Raw genomic sequence first — 23,794 nt, forward strand, 5'->3', positions numbered from 1 at the left:
CCGGCGCCCGGGCAGAGCCGTGCACAGCCTCCCCCGCGCCGCCCCTTCCTCTTCATTTCTACTTGATAGCGACGACTCTTCCTAAGTGCAAAGAACTTACATGCTAAGGAAGCCAAATGGATCGGCGACTGTCTTTCTGTGGAATTAGCAATGAAAGCGGAAAGGGAGGGCTATCTGTAAGTCAGCAGCCGTTTGGTGGCAGTCATCTCCCAAGCTCTGGTGCCGCGCGCTGGGTACAAACACACCTAATACGCTTTGCTGGAACCCGTGAAGACCTCGCTGCTGCTGTTCCATGGAAAGGTGGCACTGACTTTTCAGGAAATGCACAGGTGCTGATTCAGTCGTGTGAGCTCCTTTTCCTGCGGTGAGCAAACGTCTTAGAGCACCTCACAGGAGAAAGGTGAGTCCTGGCTCATGGCTTCAGAGGTTTTAGTCCACGGCTGCTCACCGCGGAGGGAGGGGACCAGCTCACCGCAGGGCCTTCCATCCCCTCCTGTAGGCGAAGTCTCCATCTCGCAGTGGATCGATCCACGGAGGAGCCGCCGACTAGGCCTTCAGCACATGAGCGTGCAGGGGGCGCCTGCAGTGTAACAACGCACGAGTGCATAAAGATAGAACTAAACTCTTTCGCAACCCTGATCCCGAGTACAGCGCTCTTCCTTCTGGGTCTTCTGGTGGAGAGCATTCAAGACCCCAAGGCTGCAGGGAGAAGGTTCCTCCTCCTCCTTCCGGTCCTGAGCTTGTCCTGGGAAGACCGGAAGGGGGAGGGAAGTGGCTGGCAGCTGAGGCTGTGGGATGATTCCACCAACGGTTACGGAAATGAGACCTGCGTCCAACGGGGCGCCCCGGCACGCCTGCCCAGACGCACTCAGAGGGCCCTGCTGTGAAGCCTTTCCTAAGTGAAATGCTGCTTACCTGTGTTTAAATGCCCCAAGGGACTCATGAGTGTGCTGCTAAATACTCCATTAAATACAGTTTTTGAGATTCTACACAGATCTCGGCCCATCGTTCACTTCTAAGAAAAAACAATTCCAGCGACTTTCCTCTCTCCAGTACAGTCCAGACTGGTGGACTGCTCACAGTAAACCCGGGGGGACACTCCCAAGGGGTGCAGTCTGCTTTATTTCTGTGGCCACACGCTGCACGCCTTGTGGTTCAAGGGGTACTTAGACAATACATTTTCATTCTAGTCTTTTTTTTTTTTAACCGGGGATTGAACTCGGGTCCTTGCACTTGCAAGGCAGGCCACCGAACCGCTGGGCTAAATCCCCGGCCCTAATACATTTTAATTCACAAGGGCTCCTCTAATACGAGCGATAAGAAGAATGAATCGACATTATAATGAACGGCAGCCCTAGATAAACCTTCCCGGTCCACCCAGCAGAGTAAGATGAACAGGCGTTTCTTCACTTAAATCACTAAAAACCAGGAAGTAAACACAGTGCATCATATTGTGTAGAAGCAATTCCAAGCATATTCAGCATGTTCAAGCATCTATTAACAGGCATTTTCTTTTAAATAACTCACAGGTAGTGTTTGTTTCTGTGTGTTTGTTCAGGGCCTTGTTCATGCTAAATCACTCTGGCACGGAGCCCCGCCCAGCCCACATGGAAAGTGGTGATAATTAAAATTCTGGAGTTTGGAATGGGTGATTGATAATGACCAGGGTTTATGCATCAGAAATATGGCACTGGACTCACATCAGAAACTACTGGAATGTCTTGAGTTTTATTAATTTCTAGGCTTTATTCTTTCACACTTAAACTGACTAGCACACCATAAGCTCATCTGGAAACCATATGGATGAACTGTAAATACAATGGCTGAGGGTTTTTTGTATTATTACTTCCAACCCACAGATAATCAATAAAAATCAAAGAGTTCTATGTAGGCTTCTCAGTCCCAGAATAAACCCAAGTCTAACAAACATCATTACAACATCCCCTTGCAAAAGATTTGAGTCCCAAACGACACTTCACTTTTTTTTTAATTTCTTTTTTGTATTTTTGAGACAGGGTCTGGCTATGTAGTACAGATTGGCCTTGAACTCACTGGTGACGCTCCTACCTCAGCCTTCCCTAGTGGCAGGAGTCAGGCTTGCATGACCACACCCGCTGACACTTCATTTCTTAAAACAAGTAAGGCTGACTGAAGAAAACAGCACTATCCTGGAGGCCTCAAACCAGAGCAGCCCCCTACCCTGAGGCCACGAGGAGTGGATGGCCATGGGCACCCTTGCTCCCCATGCCTCACCCTCCTGGTGGGCTCCCACTGGACAAATCAAGACGTGTCGTGCTAAGATAGCCCCAGCTTAGAACAGCAGTCTGGGGGAGCAGGCAGAGGGCATGAGGAGCAGGTCCACAGCCTGATGGTCTGTTGGCCGCAGGGCCCCGGCCCTGACCTTCCGCGGTCCTCGGGGTGCACTGAACCCTGCCTGGGTACCAGCCGGCAGTTCTTCCACCCACAGACCCACAGCGGAGGACGGCTGTGGGAGGTGCACTGCTGGGCCGTGTGCACGGCCAGGAAGCCGGGTTCACTGTGCCCTCTTAGAGCGGGCAGGTGCGGACGTCCGTGCACAGGGACATGTGACCTGACATCTCAGTGGGGTGTGGTGCCACCCGTGACACCTTAAATCAGAGAACTTCCAGGTCTTCACGATACCTGCTTTAACGCTGATCGCACGCAGCATTTCCTTTCCAGAGTCTGAGGAGCACAAAGCAATTGTGATAACCTCCCACAGCAGCGGGCCACTTCACCCATTTCCAACTTCAACCTGGAAGGGCAAGTGAGCTTCGAAGCTCATTTTTTAGCCTTCTGTGCTCTAGTGTAAAGACATCAGCACTTCCTTTCTGTGAAAAGCTTCTAGGTGGACAGTTGTGATTCAGTGTGTCACTGTGCAAGCAAAGAAACCACCTCACTTTTAAAAATTAAGTTGATGTGTAAGGAAACCAAGGCCCTTTACTTTCTATCTGAAATCTTGAATTATAAGCATTATAGTTGAAAGGCATCCTTAATTAGGTATTATCTTAGCCCTACCTTTATTTACTTTTACATAATTATCCCGATGAAAGATATAATTATGGCATTATGCAAAATTACTAGCCCATGGTATTTTTAAAATGTTTCCTAAGTGATAAACACATTATACATAGATTAAGGCAACAAATCTCTAACTAAAATAACTAAAGAGTTAATGAAAAGTAGGAACTATAATTCCTCTTTCTGGGAGGAAGAAATATTCTTACAAAAAAGTATTGGTTTTGGAGAAATATTTTATAACTAAAAGTTGGAGATATAATTACAATTTTACAGATGACTTAAAGGTATTTTAATGTCCAATTTATAGAAGAATATCCGAGAAACATGACTTCTGATGCCACAGAAAAAGCCAAAGGTTCTCCTTGCTTGTCTTTTCACCTGTGTCACTTGGCCTGTCATGGAGACGGAATCACAGCGCGTCATTTTTGTCCTCATCTGTGCTGTCGGTAGCATAAAATTATCACCCTTAGAGGGAGAAGGAGGCTCCGGCTGGAGAACAATGAGGCTCACTATGTGACAATCAGAAGGAGAGATAATCTTCCCAAAAGAACACAGTGGCTCCGAGCGCCCTACAGAGTGGGAAGGGAAGATGGCAGGGACCCAGCACTATCATAAGATAGTCAATCAGGTCCCACTCCGGCAACAGCAAAAGTAAGTGTCCACTGACTCGGAACCCGGACTGTAAGCTCCTGACGGGCCTGCCCTATGTCCTCAGGGTGTTGTTGCCACCACCACGCCCCTCTGGGGAGGGACCTCACCTGTGGACCTGGAGCAGCCCTAGAAGGAGAAAGGGTACTGACTAGCTGAGAATGCATTCGAATTTGAAACTCGATTCTCAGAGTTTTAAGGTGTCGGGCAGTGTACTTTTTCACAAAGAGGGTTGGTCTGGCTGAGCCAGACTCAGGAGGAAGCCAGCAGGCAGTGAAGAGCTGAGCAGCGCAAAGGGCCAGAAGTCTTCACCCAGAAGGCAGAAGGCAGAGTGGAGTGAGGTGCCAAGGTTATTTTTAAATTCCAGGTTGATATGAGGGAGTCTTCTAACTCTCTAGTAGAACTCCTTCAGGATGAGAAATCGCTAGGTCTCCAAGAGAAAATTCCAAGTTTGCTTTGGTCTTGGAGAACTGATTGTAAAGGTCTTCCCCAAAAGGAAGACACTTGCCTCAATGGAGCGCAAGTGAAAGATCATTGGGTACTGAGCGAACTGCTGGCCTTGCCAAACTCAGTCAGTACTCACTGAACACCTAGCACACGTGGGCACAGGATTTAGCTCAGGGGTGCCGCCTCCTGCCTCACAAGCACAAGGTCCAGAGTTCGATGCCCGACCCCAAACCAATGGGGTTTGCACTGGGCAGTTCCCTGCAATAAAAAGGTTCCATCACCAGCTCACAGCACGGCGAGGAGACATCGAGGTGACAGGCGTCACAGTGAAGCCCGAAGTGCCTGGTGCGGGGCGCAGCAGACGCACCCAGCCCAGTCTGAGTTGAGAGCTGACTTCGGAATAGGGCTGATCTAGCGAGCACACCTGCAGGCCAGGCGAGAGAGGATCTCCAGCAGCTGCAGAAGGCCTTGGAGAGGCAGAAGGCCAGGTGGGGTGGGGCAAGCCTGGTGGAAGCAGTTGCACCTGGAGCTCAGGCCAGGGAGCAGCCAGACGTATCCCAAGGACATGGAGGCCAGTAAGAGGCGCCGGACCAGATTAAAGCTCACCTGAAAATACCTGCATAAAGGTCTGCTAAGTGAGTTAACACACACCTGGAGTTGCCTAGGAAGCTTCCACCAATCCACAATGTCCACTACACTGTCATCAAACGCTTCCATCCCGGGCTGGGAGAGTTAAAAGTCTGACAGATTTCTTACACTTCCTTCTACAGGGCTCTTAAACTCACACACGCACACACGCCCCACCACCACCACCAAAGGAAATTTCAGTCTGACATCTAAAGAAAAGGGAATTACTTTAAATAATAACAGTGGGAAAGAACGTCTCCTCCTCGCATGTGCAGAACAAGTGACATGCGTGTTGCCAATCACCATGAGACCTATTCTGAAGAACACAGTAATTCTGCCATATGAGACTATGTTAAGGTATTTTCAGGATAAATTTATGCAGCTTACTTACTAAAAGGCATGGCCATCTTACTTTCTTGTCACATATTTTTATAGGATTCATGGTATATTAGGCAAAGTACCTTCAAGTGTGATAAAAGGTTTATTTAAAACTCAAAAAGAGTAATTATTTACATATTAGATAAAATATTATAATTTACTTGTTTTCTAAATTTAATATAAGGCAATTCTGCTTTCCAAACAAAGCCATTACCCTTTTGGATCATAACTATTCAATAATTACCATTCCTAAATTTTTGAGTATTTACTGTAAGCCAATGGAATATCAACTGTTCTGATTAGAAAATAGATGCTTGCGGGAGAAACAGAAGTAATTTTACTTTTAAAAACTGATGCGAGTGCATCCTATAATAAAAAGTGCATTTAACGATCGTATAATTAGACAGGCGGAGTAACTGGGTGTGACAAGATGAATGGGTCACAGGGTAAAAGGCCTGCGTTAAATTCAGCACAGAATTTAGGCTGCTGGCTTGAATCAGGGCGGAAGTTAGACTTTATATTTAATTGCTTTTGGAATAAAGCACAAATATAAATAGTTTACTGACTTACTTGGATGGTAGTACTTTTTTAGAAATACATGTCACTAGATAAGATTATGTGGCTCACTGGTAGAAGGAGTATATATTATATAAATCGTTAATTAAAATAATGTACTTGTTACATTAGTAGAATAAAATACAGAAAATAAAGAGTTAAAGATTAAGCTTATTAGTTTAAAATAATTTATATTGCATCCAACATATCAGTGTTTCTCTCACTACCTCTGTGGTATCAAGAAATTAACTCACATAAATTTCCAAAATAAAGTTGATGGTCATTCGATGTTAGATACTTTCTAAAAAGTGTGTAGAATATAGAAAATATTATCTCTACCAAAGAAGTTGTTTCTTAAGGAACAATAAGCTTTAATGAAGTGTCTAGGACCACTATGAATCACCTTGCTCTGATGCCCCAACAGCCACGGAGAACCTCTTAGAGCTTTCAATGATACACACAGCCCACCTGGCACGTGTGCCACAGGTTCGCCACCGCTGCCCTAACAGAACCCTATGGGCCCAACTTTTCAGGCCACCTGAGTGTCTTCCGGTGGAAGCACACTTCAGCCAGCCAGGATAGGTTGTAACAGAGTCAGCTTCGTGGTGAACTCGTCTCGGCGTGGCCTATGAGCAGCTGTTTTGATATCCGCATGCCTGCACTGAAATGACCTTTGGCTTGTCTTTCCCCGTCTGCTGTTCACTTGATCTGCTAGCCTGACTACTGAACCCTCTTCAAAGTGATTTCAGAGTTCGCTTTCCTCAGTCTAACACTAACATGATCCTCTTGTCTGTCACTGAAAAATGTTTGCTAATATTTTGATTCCCAAGGAAAGGTATTTTCACAAAAATGATGTAAGGCAGTAAATAAGTTTACCCTCTTGACAAGCTGCTTCTCTCAAGACTTTCTATAGCAAAAGTAAAAAATGGTAATTAAGTCTACTTATGGAATAGCCATAAAAATTAAATGTTTCCTGATATAGTGTTCAATTTATTCTCTTCAAACATATTTTTTAAAACTTTAAAGAACAAGAAATTTACTTTGAAAAATTTTATATTTTTTATACATTTAAAATGATAGAATTAAGCTCTCCTGAAAAACATTTTCCTAATATAAAAGCACAGACATATTTCAAGAAGCAGTAATTCTGATAAGAGTAAAAAACTAATAGAAGGAATTTGATATTTGGTAATTGTGATATATAAATAATAGAATGTTTTAGAAAGCATAATTTTTATTGTTTATCGGTACATTTTAGGTATAAATATGATGACATTCACCACTGGGAATTTGTGAAAACATAAAAATTTTTAAAATGTCTATGGGTTTTATACTTCCAGCAAAGCTGACTGGCTGTATAGCTAGTACTTAGGATGCTGGACGTGTGCATCAAATATTTTTGAGGAGTTCGGTACTACAGGAGCAATACTATTAGAAGTGGGAGCAGTGAGGGACCCTCCCTCGGCCCCGTGGCTGAAGTCCTGTGGCACGAGTGACCAACCAGGCCTCACCGGTGCTGCTAACTACCTCCGCCCATCACCGCGAGGTGGGCTGTCAAGAGCAATACCAGTCACCGGCTGCTCTGGTGAGACAGATTAGGCTATGCAATCATGATAGATAGTTTATCCCGGCACCAAACTGCCGCTTGGGAAATCGTGAACTCAAATGAACAGAGACTCAGCCATTATTAGTGTCAGAAAGGTACACAGAGATGAAATTTGGTTGGCAGCATGGAAGAGGAATCAAAGTGAAAAAGTGACAGACTGCATGCTCAAAAGCAAAATGGGGAGGCACAATACAGTTTGGAAATACCTTAAATACCAGAAAAGTCACACATTACCAATCACCTGCTGATTAACATTTAAAATATCTCTCTGAAGTAATATATTTTTACAGAGTCAATATAAATTCTACGTGTATTGTTATTTAAAAATCTTTCTTCTCAAGGTGATATAACCTTTTATGTAGGGAGTTAGGCAACAAAAACTACCAGTTACATAATTTATAATTTATATCATGTTTAGTATCCTTCCTTTAGTTGGATAATCCAAGAGGTATGACTTTCTAAAAGAGAAAACTTAGTTTTGTGGAAATGTCTGAACACTGAAATGCTATACAGCTTGATGACTTTCCTAGGAAGGAATCAGAATATCATAAAAGCATGAAAAAATGTGGAAGAACTCAATTCAAGGCACTTTCCAAATATTTTATAAACACTGAAAATATGTATTTATACACTGTAAAATACATGGTCCTATTAGCAAATGCCAACTCTGGAATCTTTAAAGCAGACCCCCCCAGCATCCACAGAAAGAACGTCCCCCAGTGTCAGCGCCTGAAGCGATCAGCTCTGACAAATCTAACAGCTCTCTCCGTGTCACTCCTAATGCACTTGTCACTCAGTATTATGCATCCTCATTAATGACAATGGGAAAGTTTATCTTGGGAACACGTTTTAAATCATCTACTCTTTACAATGGGACCATGAAATCTCTTACAAAACATGAGGCGGGAACTACTCTGACAACAAAACCCCTTCCAGGCAGCTTTCTTCTTAATTCTTGTCCAAGGAGTAATCTGTTTATTATAAAATCATACAGAACAATATATTAAACAGAATTTGAAACAAGAATAGCTAGTGTGATTTTCAAGCTTACAAGTATTTTTACAACATTTTTATTAGGCTGGAAACACCAAGTGGAGTCCTTTTTGTGTGATTTCATTCAATCTTCCATTCCACATTATAAACACCTTTGAAAGGGGTTTTTAACCTAATTTTAAAATAATTCTCAAATACCAAGGACATTAAATCTTACATAATTACTGAAAACATAACAATTTGCATAGCTTAAAAAATGCAATTTTCATTAAGATGCTTTTATGTTTAAATTTTCTAAGTAAAATGCCAAACTATTCCAACGTGTTTCCTATGGCCTAAAAATAACCTTAGCAGCACCCACACTAGTTTCTAACATTATATTACACGTTAAGCTTCAATATGATCTTTTTTCCTTGTCTAGGAAATTGCTACAGTTAAAAAGTAAATTAAACTAAGAAAGACTTCTTGATCCATAGTGCCTCTTAAAACTGTTTTAATTTTACTATTAATTATATACTGGATAGTGTGGCTTTGTGTATTTCTGCTGATAAAAATCAATACTTTTTAGAAATGTTCTTATTATCCCTCCTAATATCCTGTCGTCAAAAGTTTAATGCTGTTTGTTTCACTTACTGTTAGATAATATAACCTTAAGTAGTTATAAAACTGAAAACTCACATTTAAAGTTGTTTTTTTCTTTTTTTGGTACTAGGGATTGAACTCAGGTCTTTGCGCTTGTGAGGCAGGTGGCGGAACCACTGAGCTAAACCCCCGGTCCTTTAATGTTAATTTTTATCCCTTTTAATCATCTGAAGTCACCTGTGCACTCAAACAAATAAAAACACTAAATTTTAGTACTGAAATGATATAATCTATAATTCATAAAGCATTTTTACTTCAGAGTTCAAATCTATTATGTCAATATCTATAATTAATGCTTTATTTGAAAACAGAAAAAAGTTCCTCTAAAAGGTATTATTAATATTACATGGCCTTCATCCTTAAGATTTTAAGTGAAATGTATTAAAAATCCCCATAAAATTGTCAATGTAATTCATATCGTTTTAAAGGAGAAATCTAAGGACAAGAAAGAAGAGACACCCACAAAGTGTGACTGCTGCCACGTGTTCGGTACTCATTCTGAATCCAGCGGTTATGTACAGCTCAGAAAGCAATGTCAGCACTGAGGGTGCAGAGTGAGCACCGGAAGGAAGTGCCTCGGAGATGTGGGTCCCCATGGCTAGAGAGGCCAGAGGAGGAAACGCTGGAACAGGGAGAGGGCGGCTTGGAAGCGCCTTTGGCTCCCTCCGGATTTTAACCTTTTAAAATTCAGATGTTTTCTCAGAGATGTTAGTTGCAACCTGAGAAAAGGCAGGTATTTTCTCAAAGACTGTATCACTTCTACAAGTGCAAATTACACATGAAGCAACTGAGTGAGTGTGCTGTTTCTCAAATAAAGGTTAATTTTAAGACTATAAATTATATCCACCAATGGATAATTTCCTTAGTTTTCTTTATAAAAACATGTAGGCCTCCAAAGTAGGGGTTCTTATCCCAATAATGAATGTAACTGTATTGTATACCTAAAATGTACCAATAAATTCAATGAGAAAAAAAAAAACGAAAAACAAAGTAGGGGTTCTTTTTTATAGTACTGTTTTCTGTATTTTTGGCTTTACAGTTCAAAAGATTTCAATTTGGCAATGCAGTGTAAAAGTAGCCACAGATAAAAGGCATGGGGGCAGTTGTATTTCAGAAGTTTATTTTACAATAAACTTCGCGAGCCACAGCGAGCTAACTTTGTGCTCCAGTGCAACAGGGCGCAGCCGGTCTCTCCTTACTTGCGTCACGTGGGCCACACACTCAAATCCTTCCAGTCAATGGGCGCAGACGCGAATGCCAAACTGGCCCAATGACAGAGGAAGCAAGGGCCGGGGCTCACGGCGCTCTGAGGCACAGGTCACAGCTGCACCATATACATCCCCATGGACTACTTATATGTTGTTATATGTGAAGAAAAATACTTGTAAATTATGTACTACACAGCTTTTCTTTTGAGTGTGACTGTCCTTAATTTAAATTTCTACTGCATCAGGATGATTTCCCATGAGTACATTCTCAAGATGCCAAACTGGGCTGGATCTTGCCTACTGCACACACCCTAAAAGGTCAAAGGGACGATTCTTCCATGAAGACAACTCATGTGTCCCATGGCGGAAGGGGAATCGATTATGGTACCATTAGAGCAGATCTACACTAACACTGTACAGAACTCAAAGTGTATTCAAATTCCATTTATATGGTTACTTCATCCATAACTCATAAGTTTCACAAATCTATGTTTTTTTCTGTTAAAAGCCAGAAAACCACAGAGGTAATAAAATGAATCCCACACACCACAGAACACCCAGTAATGCCGACAGGCCCCTACTGGACAGCAGGGGTTATGAGCAGTACAATGCTTTCCATGGGGGATTAGGGTTGGCTTCTCTCCGCTCTGGAGGACTGGAAACAACCAGTCTGGACCTAATATTTGAGAAGAGTAACTCAATGAGAGACTCCTTACTGACGTTTATGAATTTAGAAAATTCATTTTCAGATCTTCTAAGATGAAACTTTTGAAATAATGATCAGTGGTACTAAAATGAAGTAAGGACTCAGGTAGCATGTCAACCACAGGTCAAGACTGTTTTCTGTCGACTATCTGCTGATTTAGGATTAAGTCTTCTGCATTTCAGCTAACTAGTTTATAATATTGTTGGCCGATATTTGCTGAAGGTTATTTATGCAAAACCACAGAAGTACATCGAGCATCTACAGAAAGACGGCATCAGCACTATCAGACTATCCCTGCCGTCTGAAGTAGCGGGAATTTCACGGTCACACCCTCTACATGTTTTGAGCCTGTCAGGAGGATGCACTCGTTGACTTCTTTCAGACTTGCTGAGCACCCACACGGCCAGACATTGACTGAGGAATAAGCAGCCTCCATCTGGAGCTCTTACTCTAGGAGAACCACATCTTCCCAGATCTTTGATACCTTATTATGAAGAGGAAAATGTTTTCATCGTCAGTTTTATTGTTATTCTGAAGTCTGAATGTATCAGAAGTTAGATGACTATGTTCATTCAGTACAGAGTATCAGTGATACTTTACCTGAATCCGTCTACCCCAAACCAACAATATCAGAAAGGCTGTGAAAGATAATTCAAATAAACCACTACCAGGCTTGATTCCTTTATCATATTTATCCACGGTAGGGTTTGAATTTCAATATAAAAACACAGGTGCACAAACAGCCGTTACGAAATCAGATGGCTTCAGAGTGAAAGACACTGTTGCCTGGCTGTATTTTGCTAATTTTTGAGATCCACACATTTAAACATATTTTTTGCAAATTAAATTTTTCATAATAAAATCCCAGACACCAGAAGTGATTAAACAGTAAGGAAAGAAAATATTGTTACCCTAATGCAATGTATACGAATATTATATATGTATAAGCAATTTTCCTTTAAAAGCTGCAATGATATATTCTATAATTTTCTATATATTATTTACATCAAGAATACAACCCTAGTGCATTTGGCTTTGTTCTCCGTCTCAGCAGTGTTTGTAAACATGTTAATTCACGAGTACAGGGAGGCTTTCCCTCTGCTGACTGAACACAGGCTGAGCCATTTATTTAGAGGCTCGACAAGGGCATCACTCCATGCTATAGCGCTGACCCTCTGCAAAGATCCTGCAAGTGAGCAGCCCATTATAATATGTACAAGTGACCTTTAATTGTACCAACAGGCTTTTCGTTACAAGCTTTTTCAATGCCATGCCACAGCTACAGTATAAGTCAGGGAAATATTTCTCAGGGCACTGAGCAGGAATCCCGAAGAAAACAACACCCCTGTATCAAAACATGCACACAAACACGTGAGGCCTGTGGGACTACACCACCACAGACCTTTTAAAAGAACTATGGACTACAGGGATGCCTTCATTCTTGATCATGAGAATTAAATATCTGGAATATTCATAAATAATTAAGCACTTAAGAAATTTAATCAAACACAGCCTTGCTTGCAGTAACTACTGGAAACAAAGCTAGTTATATCAAAGTTGCTATCAGCTTCACTTCACCACAGAACATTTTAATTTTAGTAGATACCCACCTCTTTTTACTAAACGACTGTACACTTTGAAGTTTTGTTACTTGAAAACATCCAGTGAAGAGTCAGTCCTATACCTAAAAATATACACCCAAATATGTTTCAAGTATGACTTATATTGAACAGTGATACTATTTAAACAACTGTTCCATAAAGACTGGGTCCAATATTTAAACTGATTTACTCAGAAATATACGAATGAGGGCAATACCAAACAATTTTGTGATAGCCGGCATATCAGTTACTTCTGGAAAGTTCAAGCCGAAATGACTCAGTCTGCTGCTCTTCCACGGTGCTGGGCCGACCTGACAGCTCCATGAGCTTCACAGTACCAGATCTGAAGGACCTGACCCACATCTTCAAAACATCCACTGGTGTGGGGCAGTGGCACTGTAAATTTGGCAAAATCTGAACTTCTAAGAAATAAAAGAACTGCTTTACTAATTTGAGGACTAAAGGCATTTCCATCACACCTCATGTTCTCTCGTCCCTAGTTCTACCTCTTAAAAACTAAAAATGTATATTTGAAGCCATGTTTTCTAATTGCTTCACATTACTAAAGTGCAAGAAACCTTTTAATTGTAATAAAAGAGAAAAACATATTCCAATACAAGATTACTTAATTTTACTCGGAGATTTTCCAACAAATAAAACATGTGCAGGGCCAGGAATTTAGCTCAGTGGTTCAGCCATCTGCCCTGCAAGAGTGAGGTCCAGAGTTCAATCCCCGGTACCAAAAACTAAAGCATTTGCAAAAGGAAAAAGCAGCTTTCTATAGAACAAATCAAACCTTCATTACAACTGATTATGATAAAGGAGGAAGCAAATATTAAAAATTTGAAAAGCTGCCTGGGGATGTAGCTCAGTGGTGCTGCCATTTGCCTCACAAGCGTAAGGTCCCAAGTTTGATCCCCGGTACCAAAAAAAAAAAAAAAAAAATTGAAAAGCTGATTTTAGTAGACTCTTATTGCATATCTTAATTTCACAGAAAAGTTTTGATGCTACAAGAATAACAACTGTAATTTAGAAAAATATAAAATGTATTAACTAATTATGATCAAATTAATACTTGAAAAGGTACCTGAATATAGAACTTAGTTGTTGCAATGAAATTTGGCACATATTTCATTACATCACAGTATTGGACCAGAACACAGGAACTACATTTCTTTGTAGGGAAGACTTTATGTAGGATTTAGATATTCTGTAAAATTAAGACAGTGTTGAAGGCAAATTTCTTGGTGAATTAATATTTTCATAATAAAATACTTGGCAGGTACCAAAAATATTTAAAAAGTAAGGAAAGAGCAATATTGTTACCCCATTGTAACTACGGATGTACAAATACGTTTGTTATCTACAGACCAGCATCGTGCTTTGTAAGAGAGAAGCTACAATCAATGCAGCTTAAATTTCGTACTGTACACCACAAAAATAGAGAGGAAAAGTTTGCTATGGTTAGAATTTTTTAACTTGAAAGTTAAAAGAACACACATATTCTCATTGGCTGATGCATTCATCACACACTCACATACACGCACAGTTTTCCAGATTCTGATCTAAAAGTGCATTTCTCAGGAAGAAATCTCTTAGGACAGAGGCTCTCTGGCTATGCCCTGAAGCTAGGCACTTGGTGAGCACACAGGGAGACACACAGTGTAGGACAGATACACGCGGTGTACGACTTGGGCACAGTGGTTAGCAGTAAAGGGTGCAGGCTGCAGAGCCTGACAGACTCAGAGTGAAGTTACTTCTGCGACCTCTTGGCTCCCTGGCTTTGGTTCTGTTATGATGCGAACTCAATCATCTCCTCCCTTGTATGTGTGGATAATAACAAGGGGTATCTGTGACCTCTGTTAAACAATGCCCATAAAGCACCTAAATTAGTCCAGGACACTGCTAAGCAATTAACAAAACTTAGTATTTCTTATATTCACAATAATTAGCTCCCAAACATGTGAGCTTTCCAATATAATTCTGTTCATGGAGTCAGAAATTCTGGCTTTAATTCTGGTAATCACAGATGTGTCTTTGAGAAGGTGATGGAACGCTAAACTATGTGTGAAGCCGCATATACAAGCGCTCCTACAAGCGTAAGATTTAAACACGTTAATGTGTATGAAAGCATCCGACACAACTCTTAGGACCAATGGGATACTAAATACACATTTTAAAGAAACTCATGGAAGACAACAGTTACTTAAGAAATAGAAGCTTACAAGCTTAAGACATCTGAAGGACTTACTGCAAATGAGACCATGTCCTCAGCTTGTAAAGCGGACAGTTTACTGAGGTTGAAAAAAAACTCCATGAGGAGACAAATAACTACAGTAACCTCGAAATGTTACAATGAGAATTTAAAATGATGCCCACGATGAAGACCATGAGTTAGAGAAGGCAAGATGGGCACAGCCTAAGAAGAGCTGGAGACAGTGACACATGGTCCAGGGACCCCAGCATGAAGGAACCAGAGGGAGGCACGTCCTGGAGGCTTCCTGTGCACTTAGTGGACCTGGAGTCTTGGGGCACAGGAGCACCCCAAAGCTACCTGTACCCTAGGGCTCCAGCACCCCGTCTACGAAGCATTCGTGCTCGACGCACGGTGGAGGACAGACCAGTACAACACACATTATCTTCTAAGAACTTAAAAATGCTGCTAGGTGGGAAACTGGGACAGCTGCGGGTTTCCCTCCGTCTGAGCTCCGCGCCTACCCTCAGACACGTAAGTGACACGCCAGGAGCTGTGTGCGGGGTGCGAGTATTGCTGCAGCAGTTGTACACCAGCTCTGAGCCGACGTGTAGAGCTCTGCACCAGACCTTTCCTGGGGCCAAGCCAAGAGGACAGTCACAACACCCGGGTGGGAGGATGACACTGAGCCTGGTCCATCTCACCCCAGGGCCGAGAGCCATCCAGAGAGCCGACAGACTGCAGACCACGGCAGCGCACAAATAGTCTCAAGTTAAAATGAGAGCCAGTTCAGCTTATATGACGAAGATTTCTGTAGCAGTGCCATGACAGACAAGGTGCCAGAAGACATTTTCATATACGCCAAGGAAATGGGCTGCACTGAGGAAGTAACTGAGCAGAAGTTTAACACCCCAGGTGTTGATGACTCCCTGGAGACCGGACAGGGGCACAGAGGCACAGGCCGTTGCTCAGACGATGCTGGGTGGGCCCAGGCCCTCCTCGGAATGGAAACATGTCACCGCTGGGCAGCCTCCAGCAAATGAGGATGCGGACAGAACACTTATGCAATCATACCCCACAAGGGCACTTTACTCCACGTGTAAGTGGAAAACAATTACAAAGAAATTTCAGAGGCACTGTCAGTGAACATAAGTGACTCAGAGAAAATGTTTCGTCTCGCGACGCATTTAATAGATTTTTAAACAGGCTGCCACTTAGCAACAATTTCCTTTTACATTCTCCTTATGGAACTATTAACGCGAAGACAAACCAGGAGAAGTGATAAGTGAAAACTATGCTGGCCAGGCAGCAGGGAGAAATGCTCATTATTGCCTGGGACAGGTACTATTCCTCTGGAAGACCAAGCAAAAAGGAATAAGCTCCTACAACATTTATATAGGAAGCTGGAGAACACTTCAAGTATTTTGGGAAATTACCTAATCAGTACACTTTCAGCATGTGTCCAGTCATGTAGCCATCTCCGGACAATCCACAAAAAATCAAAGGCAAACTGGCACCACTCAACTCCAACTTTAATGCCGCGTGATTGTGTCGTGTAAGCGGGTTTTGTGTGAGAGCCGCTGTGGTGCAGCAGGGAGATTAACTGCCGGACCTAAGCTGGCCTGCAAGACTTGCCCTGCTGACGCCTGGGCCTTTGAAGTCCCGCGTCTTACCTGGCAGCACAGCAGTGGGAACCGGGCGGGTCAGACCTCATCAAGTGCTCGCGGCTGGGAGCCACCAGGCCCTCACTAATTGGCCCAATTGCGGATTATACCTCTGTTACAGAGTCAAGACAATAATTTAGTTAAATGATGTTTTTTTCTTCCCCTTATCTCTTCCAATTAAGATTCCAAAGTGGGAACAGGATTAGCCAGTCCCCAAACTGCTCCCGTTAAGGTGGTACACACTTCTGGACAGATCCAGGACACGGGGCATGGGCAGCAAGGCCAGGCACCTGCACGGTGCCACTGCCCATTGGTGTCACAGTGACAATGCGGGTGAGGGTGGAGCCACACACCGCAGTCTGAACACGCAGGAGGCTCTACTGCACCCACGGATTCTCTGGGTTTACTTCTGACGAATGATTCCACCCACAGGGGCCTCTGCTCGACTCTCGCTTTACTTATTTATTTGATAACTGTAGCGTACCTAGGAGCACAGAACTGAGACAGTAACCAGTACCTGCACAGGGCACCCTTAGCAGCACAGGTGCGTCAGACGATATGGCCCAAGCTGCTGACCCTGTGGGCTCCCAAGCCCAGCTCCTCACTTCTGCATCTCGTTCTGATGAGGTGACTGTGAGCTAACAAGTTCACCCTCTCGCTTCGTCTCTACAGACAGTAACACATATTCACCCTTCTACATCTCACCTAAAAACTGAAAAGGTTCTGGAAAACAGAAGTATAGGAGGAAGTAAATCTGAGACTACACATATCATGTGACACTCCAAACTGTTAAATGTTATCATGGTGACTAGGAGTCAGCAAGAATTTTATGCTTTCCCAAAGTGTAAAAATTTCAAATCATTCTACGGAGTCAAATCAAGTCAACATACTGTTTTACAAAGCTAATTTACACAGACAGCACCTAGATTCTGGTCTTAATATTTCAAGAATGAGTCAGTGCACCAGAAATAATAGCCAGTTCATAAAAACTGGTTAGCTAGTTATTCTGCGAGAAAAACTTCTGGTGATTGCAGAAACACTAGGCCTTGTATCCTGAGTTAGGTGTAACATAGTACAAGATGGCCTCAGGACCCACAGATACACTACTGATGATAACGATCACCCCTGCACCAATTACAGCCTGTATAATTACTGTTCAACTTTGTATTGAAAGTTCGTAGTCAACAGTGTGTGTCTTTTGTACATTTCAGAGTAACCCAGTTACCATACCCTGACTTGCTTCAAAACACTGAAACTTGGGAGTGAAAAACTCCCACAAAACACGGAAACCTTCTTTGTAATAACTGATAGAAGCTGCAACTCATGGAGTAATATGTCATTATTATTTGTATTAGAAAATAAAAAATTAAAGTAGCAAAATAATATTCATGCTAGTGAAAATGCTGTTTTTACAATGTCCTCAAATTAAATGCAGCCACTTTTCAAATCCTACTTGTTTATGTATTATAATTTCATCAAAATATAATGTAAAGAAGAAACTGTAATAATTCCAGCATTAAAGATGTAAATATCACAGGAAGTAAAGCAATGCGAGCTCTGAGCTGCTCCTCTGCACTGCAACTCTGGGCCACCACTGAAGGCAGTGCTTTCGGATCATTCGGCCAGCAGGGCTTATGTGGTACGCAGAGATGCATTGCTTGGAGTGTTTAAAACTCCACTCTAACTGCTTGGGATTACATGAAGTTCAGCAAAGAGTTTATGCCTGCTAAATAAACGGCCCTACTCCGAGTCTGGGACAGAGTTATTTAGAATGTGCGCCAGGATTCTGGGGTCCTTAGTGTAGACGTGATTTTACCACGGCTTCTACATGGAGGCTAATTTACACAACGGTGTGTTAGAGGCACAGCAATAACTTACTGTGTGTGATCAGATGAACGTTTCCCCCTGAATCACAATATCAACACACATTCTAAGAAGGAAAAGCTATTCTCCTGCCTTCTCCAAATCACTCAAAGAAATTCGAGACTTGTCAAGTTGCACTACCTGTTACAAACCCTTGGAGTTGTTAGTAAATAATTAATCAGTTTTCATACTTAAAAAGGGCAATGACTAAATCTATTTTTAAGCGCCTTCAACACTGGGTGGAGGGTACTTGCCTGCTCCCTGGGTCCCTACTTCCAGCTGTGCTTGCGTCTGAGGCCACAGGACTGGGAATAAAGCCCAATTTGTGACACCTCCGCCGGCACGCAGTCGGAACCTTCTGCTTCACCTGCCAGACCGCCTTGCTTCTGAGAGGGCTGCACACACCCTGCCCGCCATGTCACAGTCTCACATTTTACAGGATGGCTGAGTGCACATTTTACTCAAAAACGTCAGGGCACCAAAAACGTATTCACTGCATATTAAAACACTGGAACTCGGGTGATTCCCCACAGCAAAGGACTCCTTGAACCAATGACTTTCGGACCATTTCTCCTCCTGTGTCTAGTTTGTGTCACCAAAGACTTGTGCTTTCTTGGGATATGCATTTTATAAGACAGTGCTACAATGAAAACATTTAATCTTAGGTAACCATATGACTGTCTTCTGTGTGTAGCTCTATGGACTTGTACAGTACATACAGCTATTATTAGATACTAGGTTTGTTTGCTTCCTCAATTTGTATATTTCTAATCACCAAATTTAACATTACAGCATAAGAAAGTATGTGTTTTTTAAATGGGTTGAACCTATATTTCTAGTTTAAAAATATTACATCTTTATTGAGCAGGATGTAAGACAAAAAAAAAAAAAGCAAAGAATCTGATCAACATTGAATATTGGCTTCTTATAGAAATAACTGTTTATTTTTCTTTTGTTTTCAAATACTGCTTCCAAACCACAAGGTAATCAAGTACACTGGTTCTCTTGCCTTCTCTTGGAGAAGGGAAACCCATGTGGCTGGTAAAGGGTCTCTCAACAGCCCCGAAGGTGCTGCAGCCTCTACTACAGCCCACACCGCCTACACGGACCAGGTGATTGTGAAGCTGCTCTACCCGCTGCCACTCTGCCAGCCCAACTCCAGGGGACCCAGGGATAGAGCAAGAGCGATCGCAAACATGGCTCCATCTGCTGTACAACTTTCTTCTATAAGCACAATAATTTTCTCCCAGTGGGGAGCTTCTTGCTTTGTGTGGTAACAGAAATGATACTTCAGACTGGTCATCAGAACACTGATTTTGGGTAAAGGATGCCTCATGGAGGAAAAGAACTTACATCTTTCATTTAAACTACAAATTCAACTTGAGAGAGAATGGTGAGGACGCTTTCCCAGTGATGGTAAAGCAGAAATGCACCCTTCTAAAGGTTTTAAATTACGGTCCCTCGCTCAGTGTTCTGTCAGAAGGGCCGAAACAGTGTGTGAACCATTACAGTGCTGGGTTCCATTTCAATGGTTTCTTTTGAGAACTAAAGCAAATTAGCTCAAGAATCACCATTTCTCCACTCCGGCTTTCCTGGCGTTAAGTGGCTTTGGAGGGAGTCTCCCACATGAGAAACTTCTGACACTCCTGCGGAGATGGCCTGCTTGAAGAACGGGCTGCCTGATTAACTATTAACTGCTCTCAAAAGGATTAGATAATTAAGGGCATTGATGACCATTAATTAGGAGGAGGGCACATTAATTTGTCACCGGATAGGGCCCTTACAATGATTTATAGGCCAGTGCTACTTGCAAATGTGGAGGGAAAGAGAGAAAGAGAGAGAACCATTAAGTCACCTTATCAAGTGGCCAGCTCAGAGAGGGCAGAGGGTCAGAAAAGGGCCAAAGTGGTCACTTCAGGGTGAAGTCCTGAACACCAAAGCGGTGCCAAGCCGCATTGACCATCATTTGGTGATGAAGTTAAAAATATGCTAATTTATTGGTGGCAATTCTCTCTTTTTATGGTTTCAAGCAGTTAAGACAAGTGGCCTGCTTAAGAGCTTTTCATTTGAAAAGAGATTAAACAAAATGGTTTGTCAAGGCTGCTTGGCTGTTTTATGTCTTTGTTTAAAAAAAAAAAAACTGTGCCGACTCTGATAACTATCACATCAGCCAAAAGCCACCTCTCACCGAACATTTACTGCGTTAATAAATACATCGACTCTAATTGCTTAATAGTGCTGCGTTCATTTGCTCTTCAGCAAGATTAAGCTGAAATAAATCTTTTGTACTGCCACTTTCTGTCATCACCGCTTGCATCAAGGTCACAAAAAAGTTTTCGCAGTGTAGGAAATCTACCTAAGGCCACTGAATGAATTACACTTTGTTTAACCTGGTGTGTAAAAGGGAAAGGTAATTTCACTAGTAGTAAAGAAAAATGCTTTCAGGGTGTGGATCACACACAACCATGGGTAGCACACACATTCCACACACAGTGAGCACAGCTCATTAACATCTAATTAAATATGCTTCTGAAAGCCTGGAGAATATGCACGTCATATTTATCACGAAAGTTTGGAGCTTATTTTTAACAGACATTTAGGACAAAATCGTTTTTGCTATACTCTAATGGTAAACCATTTAAAATGAAAGGATAGTAAAAACCTATCCTGTGTGCTACATCAAGAGAACGTAGTATTTAGCACAAAACATGTCTTAAGAGTTCCATTAAAGGGAAAGAGAAAGAGAGGAGACAGCATTCACCTCGAGACTATAAACTAAAAAATAAAAATTCCCTTACCTCAATGGTAAATAGCTTCCTTTTTAACTTAAAAGCTAAGTCTTTGACATCTGATTCATCGCAAATCAAGTTATTAAGCCGAGGAATCTGCCGAATATGAATCAAACCTTGCAGAGAGAAAATTAAAAGAAAAAAAATTTTAAGACACTGTCATCAGATGCATAAATTAAAGTCTCACAGCAGAATCCTGTAAATTTACACGCAGCCCTCTCCCTTTAAAACCGGGGCTCACTACCAGAAGCACTGAAGCAAATGGTGTGATTGTACTCAAGTAATCAGGCAGAATAAGATAAACAGAAATCCTTGTGCGAGGAAAACTAATTGCACTTTGGTACACAAGTACAGATGTAAAGAGGGATCTTAATTCTTGTCAAAACTACAGCCGGTCTGTGTGTGATTTTCCCTTGTATTTACAGTAAGCAAATATGGCTATCACCTTGCACGCTGCCCACGGCACCACTGAGTGATCTTTATTTTATTAAATGCACCAGTAAGCAGCCAGCAAAACAAGGCTTATGGGTTACTGATCACCAGCGAAGCTCTAATAAAAAGTACTGCGTTTTAAGCTCTAATAAAAAGTACTGCGTTTTGCGCCTTGTTAGCGACTTGGGCACACCGTGGAGGGAGACTGCAACTCAGAGCCCACTGTGGGCCCTGCGTGGACCTCAGGCTGGCCTCCGGGACGCTCCTCTCCACGGCCAGGCCAACAGATCTTCACAGGGCCGTCACAGGCTTTGTGATGGCGCTACGTAAACCAGAAGCCTGGACTCTCGTCAGTGGCAACGCCTGCTAATTCCTTCTGACAAGGGCACTAGATGGCTTTGTGCAGCCCGATGTCGCTTCTGACAGAACGAGGGTCATTTCCCACAGATGAGGACACACCAGGCCCTCGGTGCCCCTCCCTGCTGGACGCGACTCCTGCTTGGGAGCCACTATTGCAGGATGCACCTGACCAGGGCCAGAGAACCCTGCAGGCCCAGCACACACAGACTCCAAGGTGCTGTGTGTGCCCAAGCTTAGCAACGCAGGGGTCTGCTCTAGCTTACAAGGGTGAACCCCGGGCACCTCACTTTAGAAACGATCCCTGCAAATAGAATTCACTAACACAGCTAACTAAATTTTTTAAAATTAAAAAAAAAAAAAGAAGGCACTATTGAAAAAATAATTTCTAGCTATAAGTTAAAAATACCCCACACATACTTATTTGGTAAAATACATTAGAAGTAAGTGCATGGTACTTGTGCACATCTCTCCTTTTAGCCTTCCAGGCACTTGTTTAGCCATGAAGTCAGGAGGCCTTAGAGAATGAAGGAGTGATCTCACCGGCAAGGTCTTCTCGTTAACCGAAGTGTACTAGTCATCAGAATTACTTGTGACTCTGGGGAATAATTCTCAATTCAGATATCTGAACCAAGATGCACAGTCCCTGAATCTGTGAGGTGCTCCCATGAAAACAGTATTTTCTGGCCGGGGATTTAGCTCAGCGGTTCGGTGGCCTGCCTTGCAAGCACAAGGACCCGAGTTCAATCCCCAGTACCAAAAGAGAAAGAAAATAGTATTTTCAGAATATAAAATAGTTTCACTAAGTTAATAAGCTAATCATTGTAATACTTATAAATGACAATATATAACTTATAATGATGATATTCAACTTGTATTGCATTAAAAGAAGAAGAACAAATTTAAAAACACTCAAATCTTGGTCTATCTCTTTAAATCATAGCAAAAATGACACATGGAATGAATTTTATGAGGGAGAAACTAGGCACAGCCAAGGGCACTCAGCGAAGAGAACAAGCAAGAGGCACATTACTGTTGAGAATTTCTGTTCACAGCTTTAAAAAAAAAGTACTGGCTGGGCCTGTTGGTGCACGCTTGTAATCCCAGCACTCGGGAGGCTGAGGCAGGAGGATCACTGTGAGTTCGAGACCAACCTGGGCTACATAGTGAGTTCCAGGTCAGTCTCAACTACACAGTGAGACCCTGTCTAAAAACAAACAAAAAAACAAAAAAAAACTGACTGCTATATTTTCAAAACTCAAAGCACTGGCTAATTAGATCAGTATGCTCTTTAATAATTTTGTGTATATTCTAATATGTGTACCAACAAAATAACTTTCACAGACTCACAAAACTGAAGTAACAGACTTCAAAGAAGCTTCTGAGTTATTAGCCTAGAAGTTTCTAGAGAAGTACAGTAATTCTACGATAGTAACAGCAATAACTTACATTTTATTTAGGATACAACAATCAATAGGTAAAAAATCGGTTATTTACCTTATTCTATGTGGAGTTTAGACCAAGTGCACATGCAACTACTAAACTTTTAAAATTCAAATGCAGGGCCTGGGATTTAGCTCAGTGGTGCTGCCGCCTGCCTGGCAAGTACAAGGTCCCGAGTTCAATGCCCAGTATCAAAAACAAAACAAAACAAAATTCAAATGCTTTTGTGCAAGAATTTTTATTTTTAAAAAATCCTCCAACTAACCAAATGGCTAAAGTAATTAAAAACTTAAAAATGTAGGGCTTAGGGTGTGGCTTGATGGGAGAGCACATATTGGCACGCAGAGGCCCTGAGTTCATCTCCAGCAGCAAAACCGCTCAGTTAAAGCCAAATCTTCAGGCATGTAAGTGAAACGCCAGAGGGACTCCTATGCTAGTGGGGGGCAGGCACGGCAGGTACCTGTTCACCCCAGGCAGAGCCCTCTGAAGCCAGAGCTGAGGGCTGGGTGTGCGTGGGCCCCGAGGGCTCCAGGGCTCGAAGCATTTCAGAGCTTGGATTCTGGGTTAGGGGTATTCAACTTGCACGATGAGAATTAACATGA

General features: G+C 42.3%; 1 protein-coding gene across 1 annotated transcript in view; it reads right to left on the reverse strand.

Annotated features, from left to right (window-relative positions):
* Nucleotides 1-23,794, reverse strand: part of Elp4 (elongator acetyltransferase complex subunit 4) — a 154,149-nt gene that overhangs the window by 36,487 nt on the left and 93,868 nt on the right. Inside the window, exon 9 of the mRNA XM_019209987.2 lies at nt 20,970-21,076. Within this exon, the coding sequence (XP_019065532.1) occupies nt 20,970-21,076 (107 nt within the window). The remainder of the gene's footprint in view (nt 1-20,969; nt 21,077-23,794) is intronic.

This window comes from Fukomys damarensis, unplaced genomic scaffold (assembly GCF_012274545.1).
Source record: "Fukomys damarensis isolate Sample0158 unplaced genomic scaffold, DMR_v1.0_HiC HiC_scaffold_16, whole genome shotgun sequence".
NCBI lineage: Eukaryota > Metazoa > Chordata > Mammalia > Rodentia > Bathyergidae > Fukomys > Fukomys damarensis.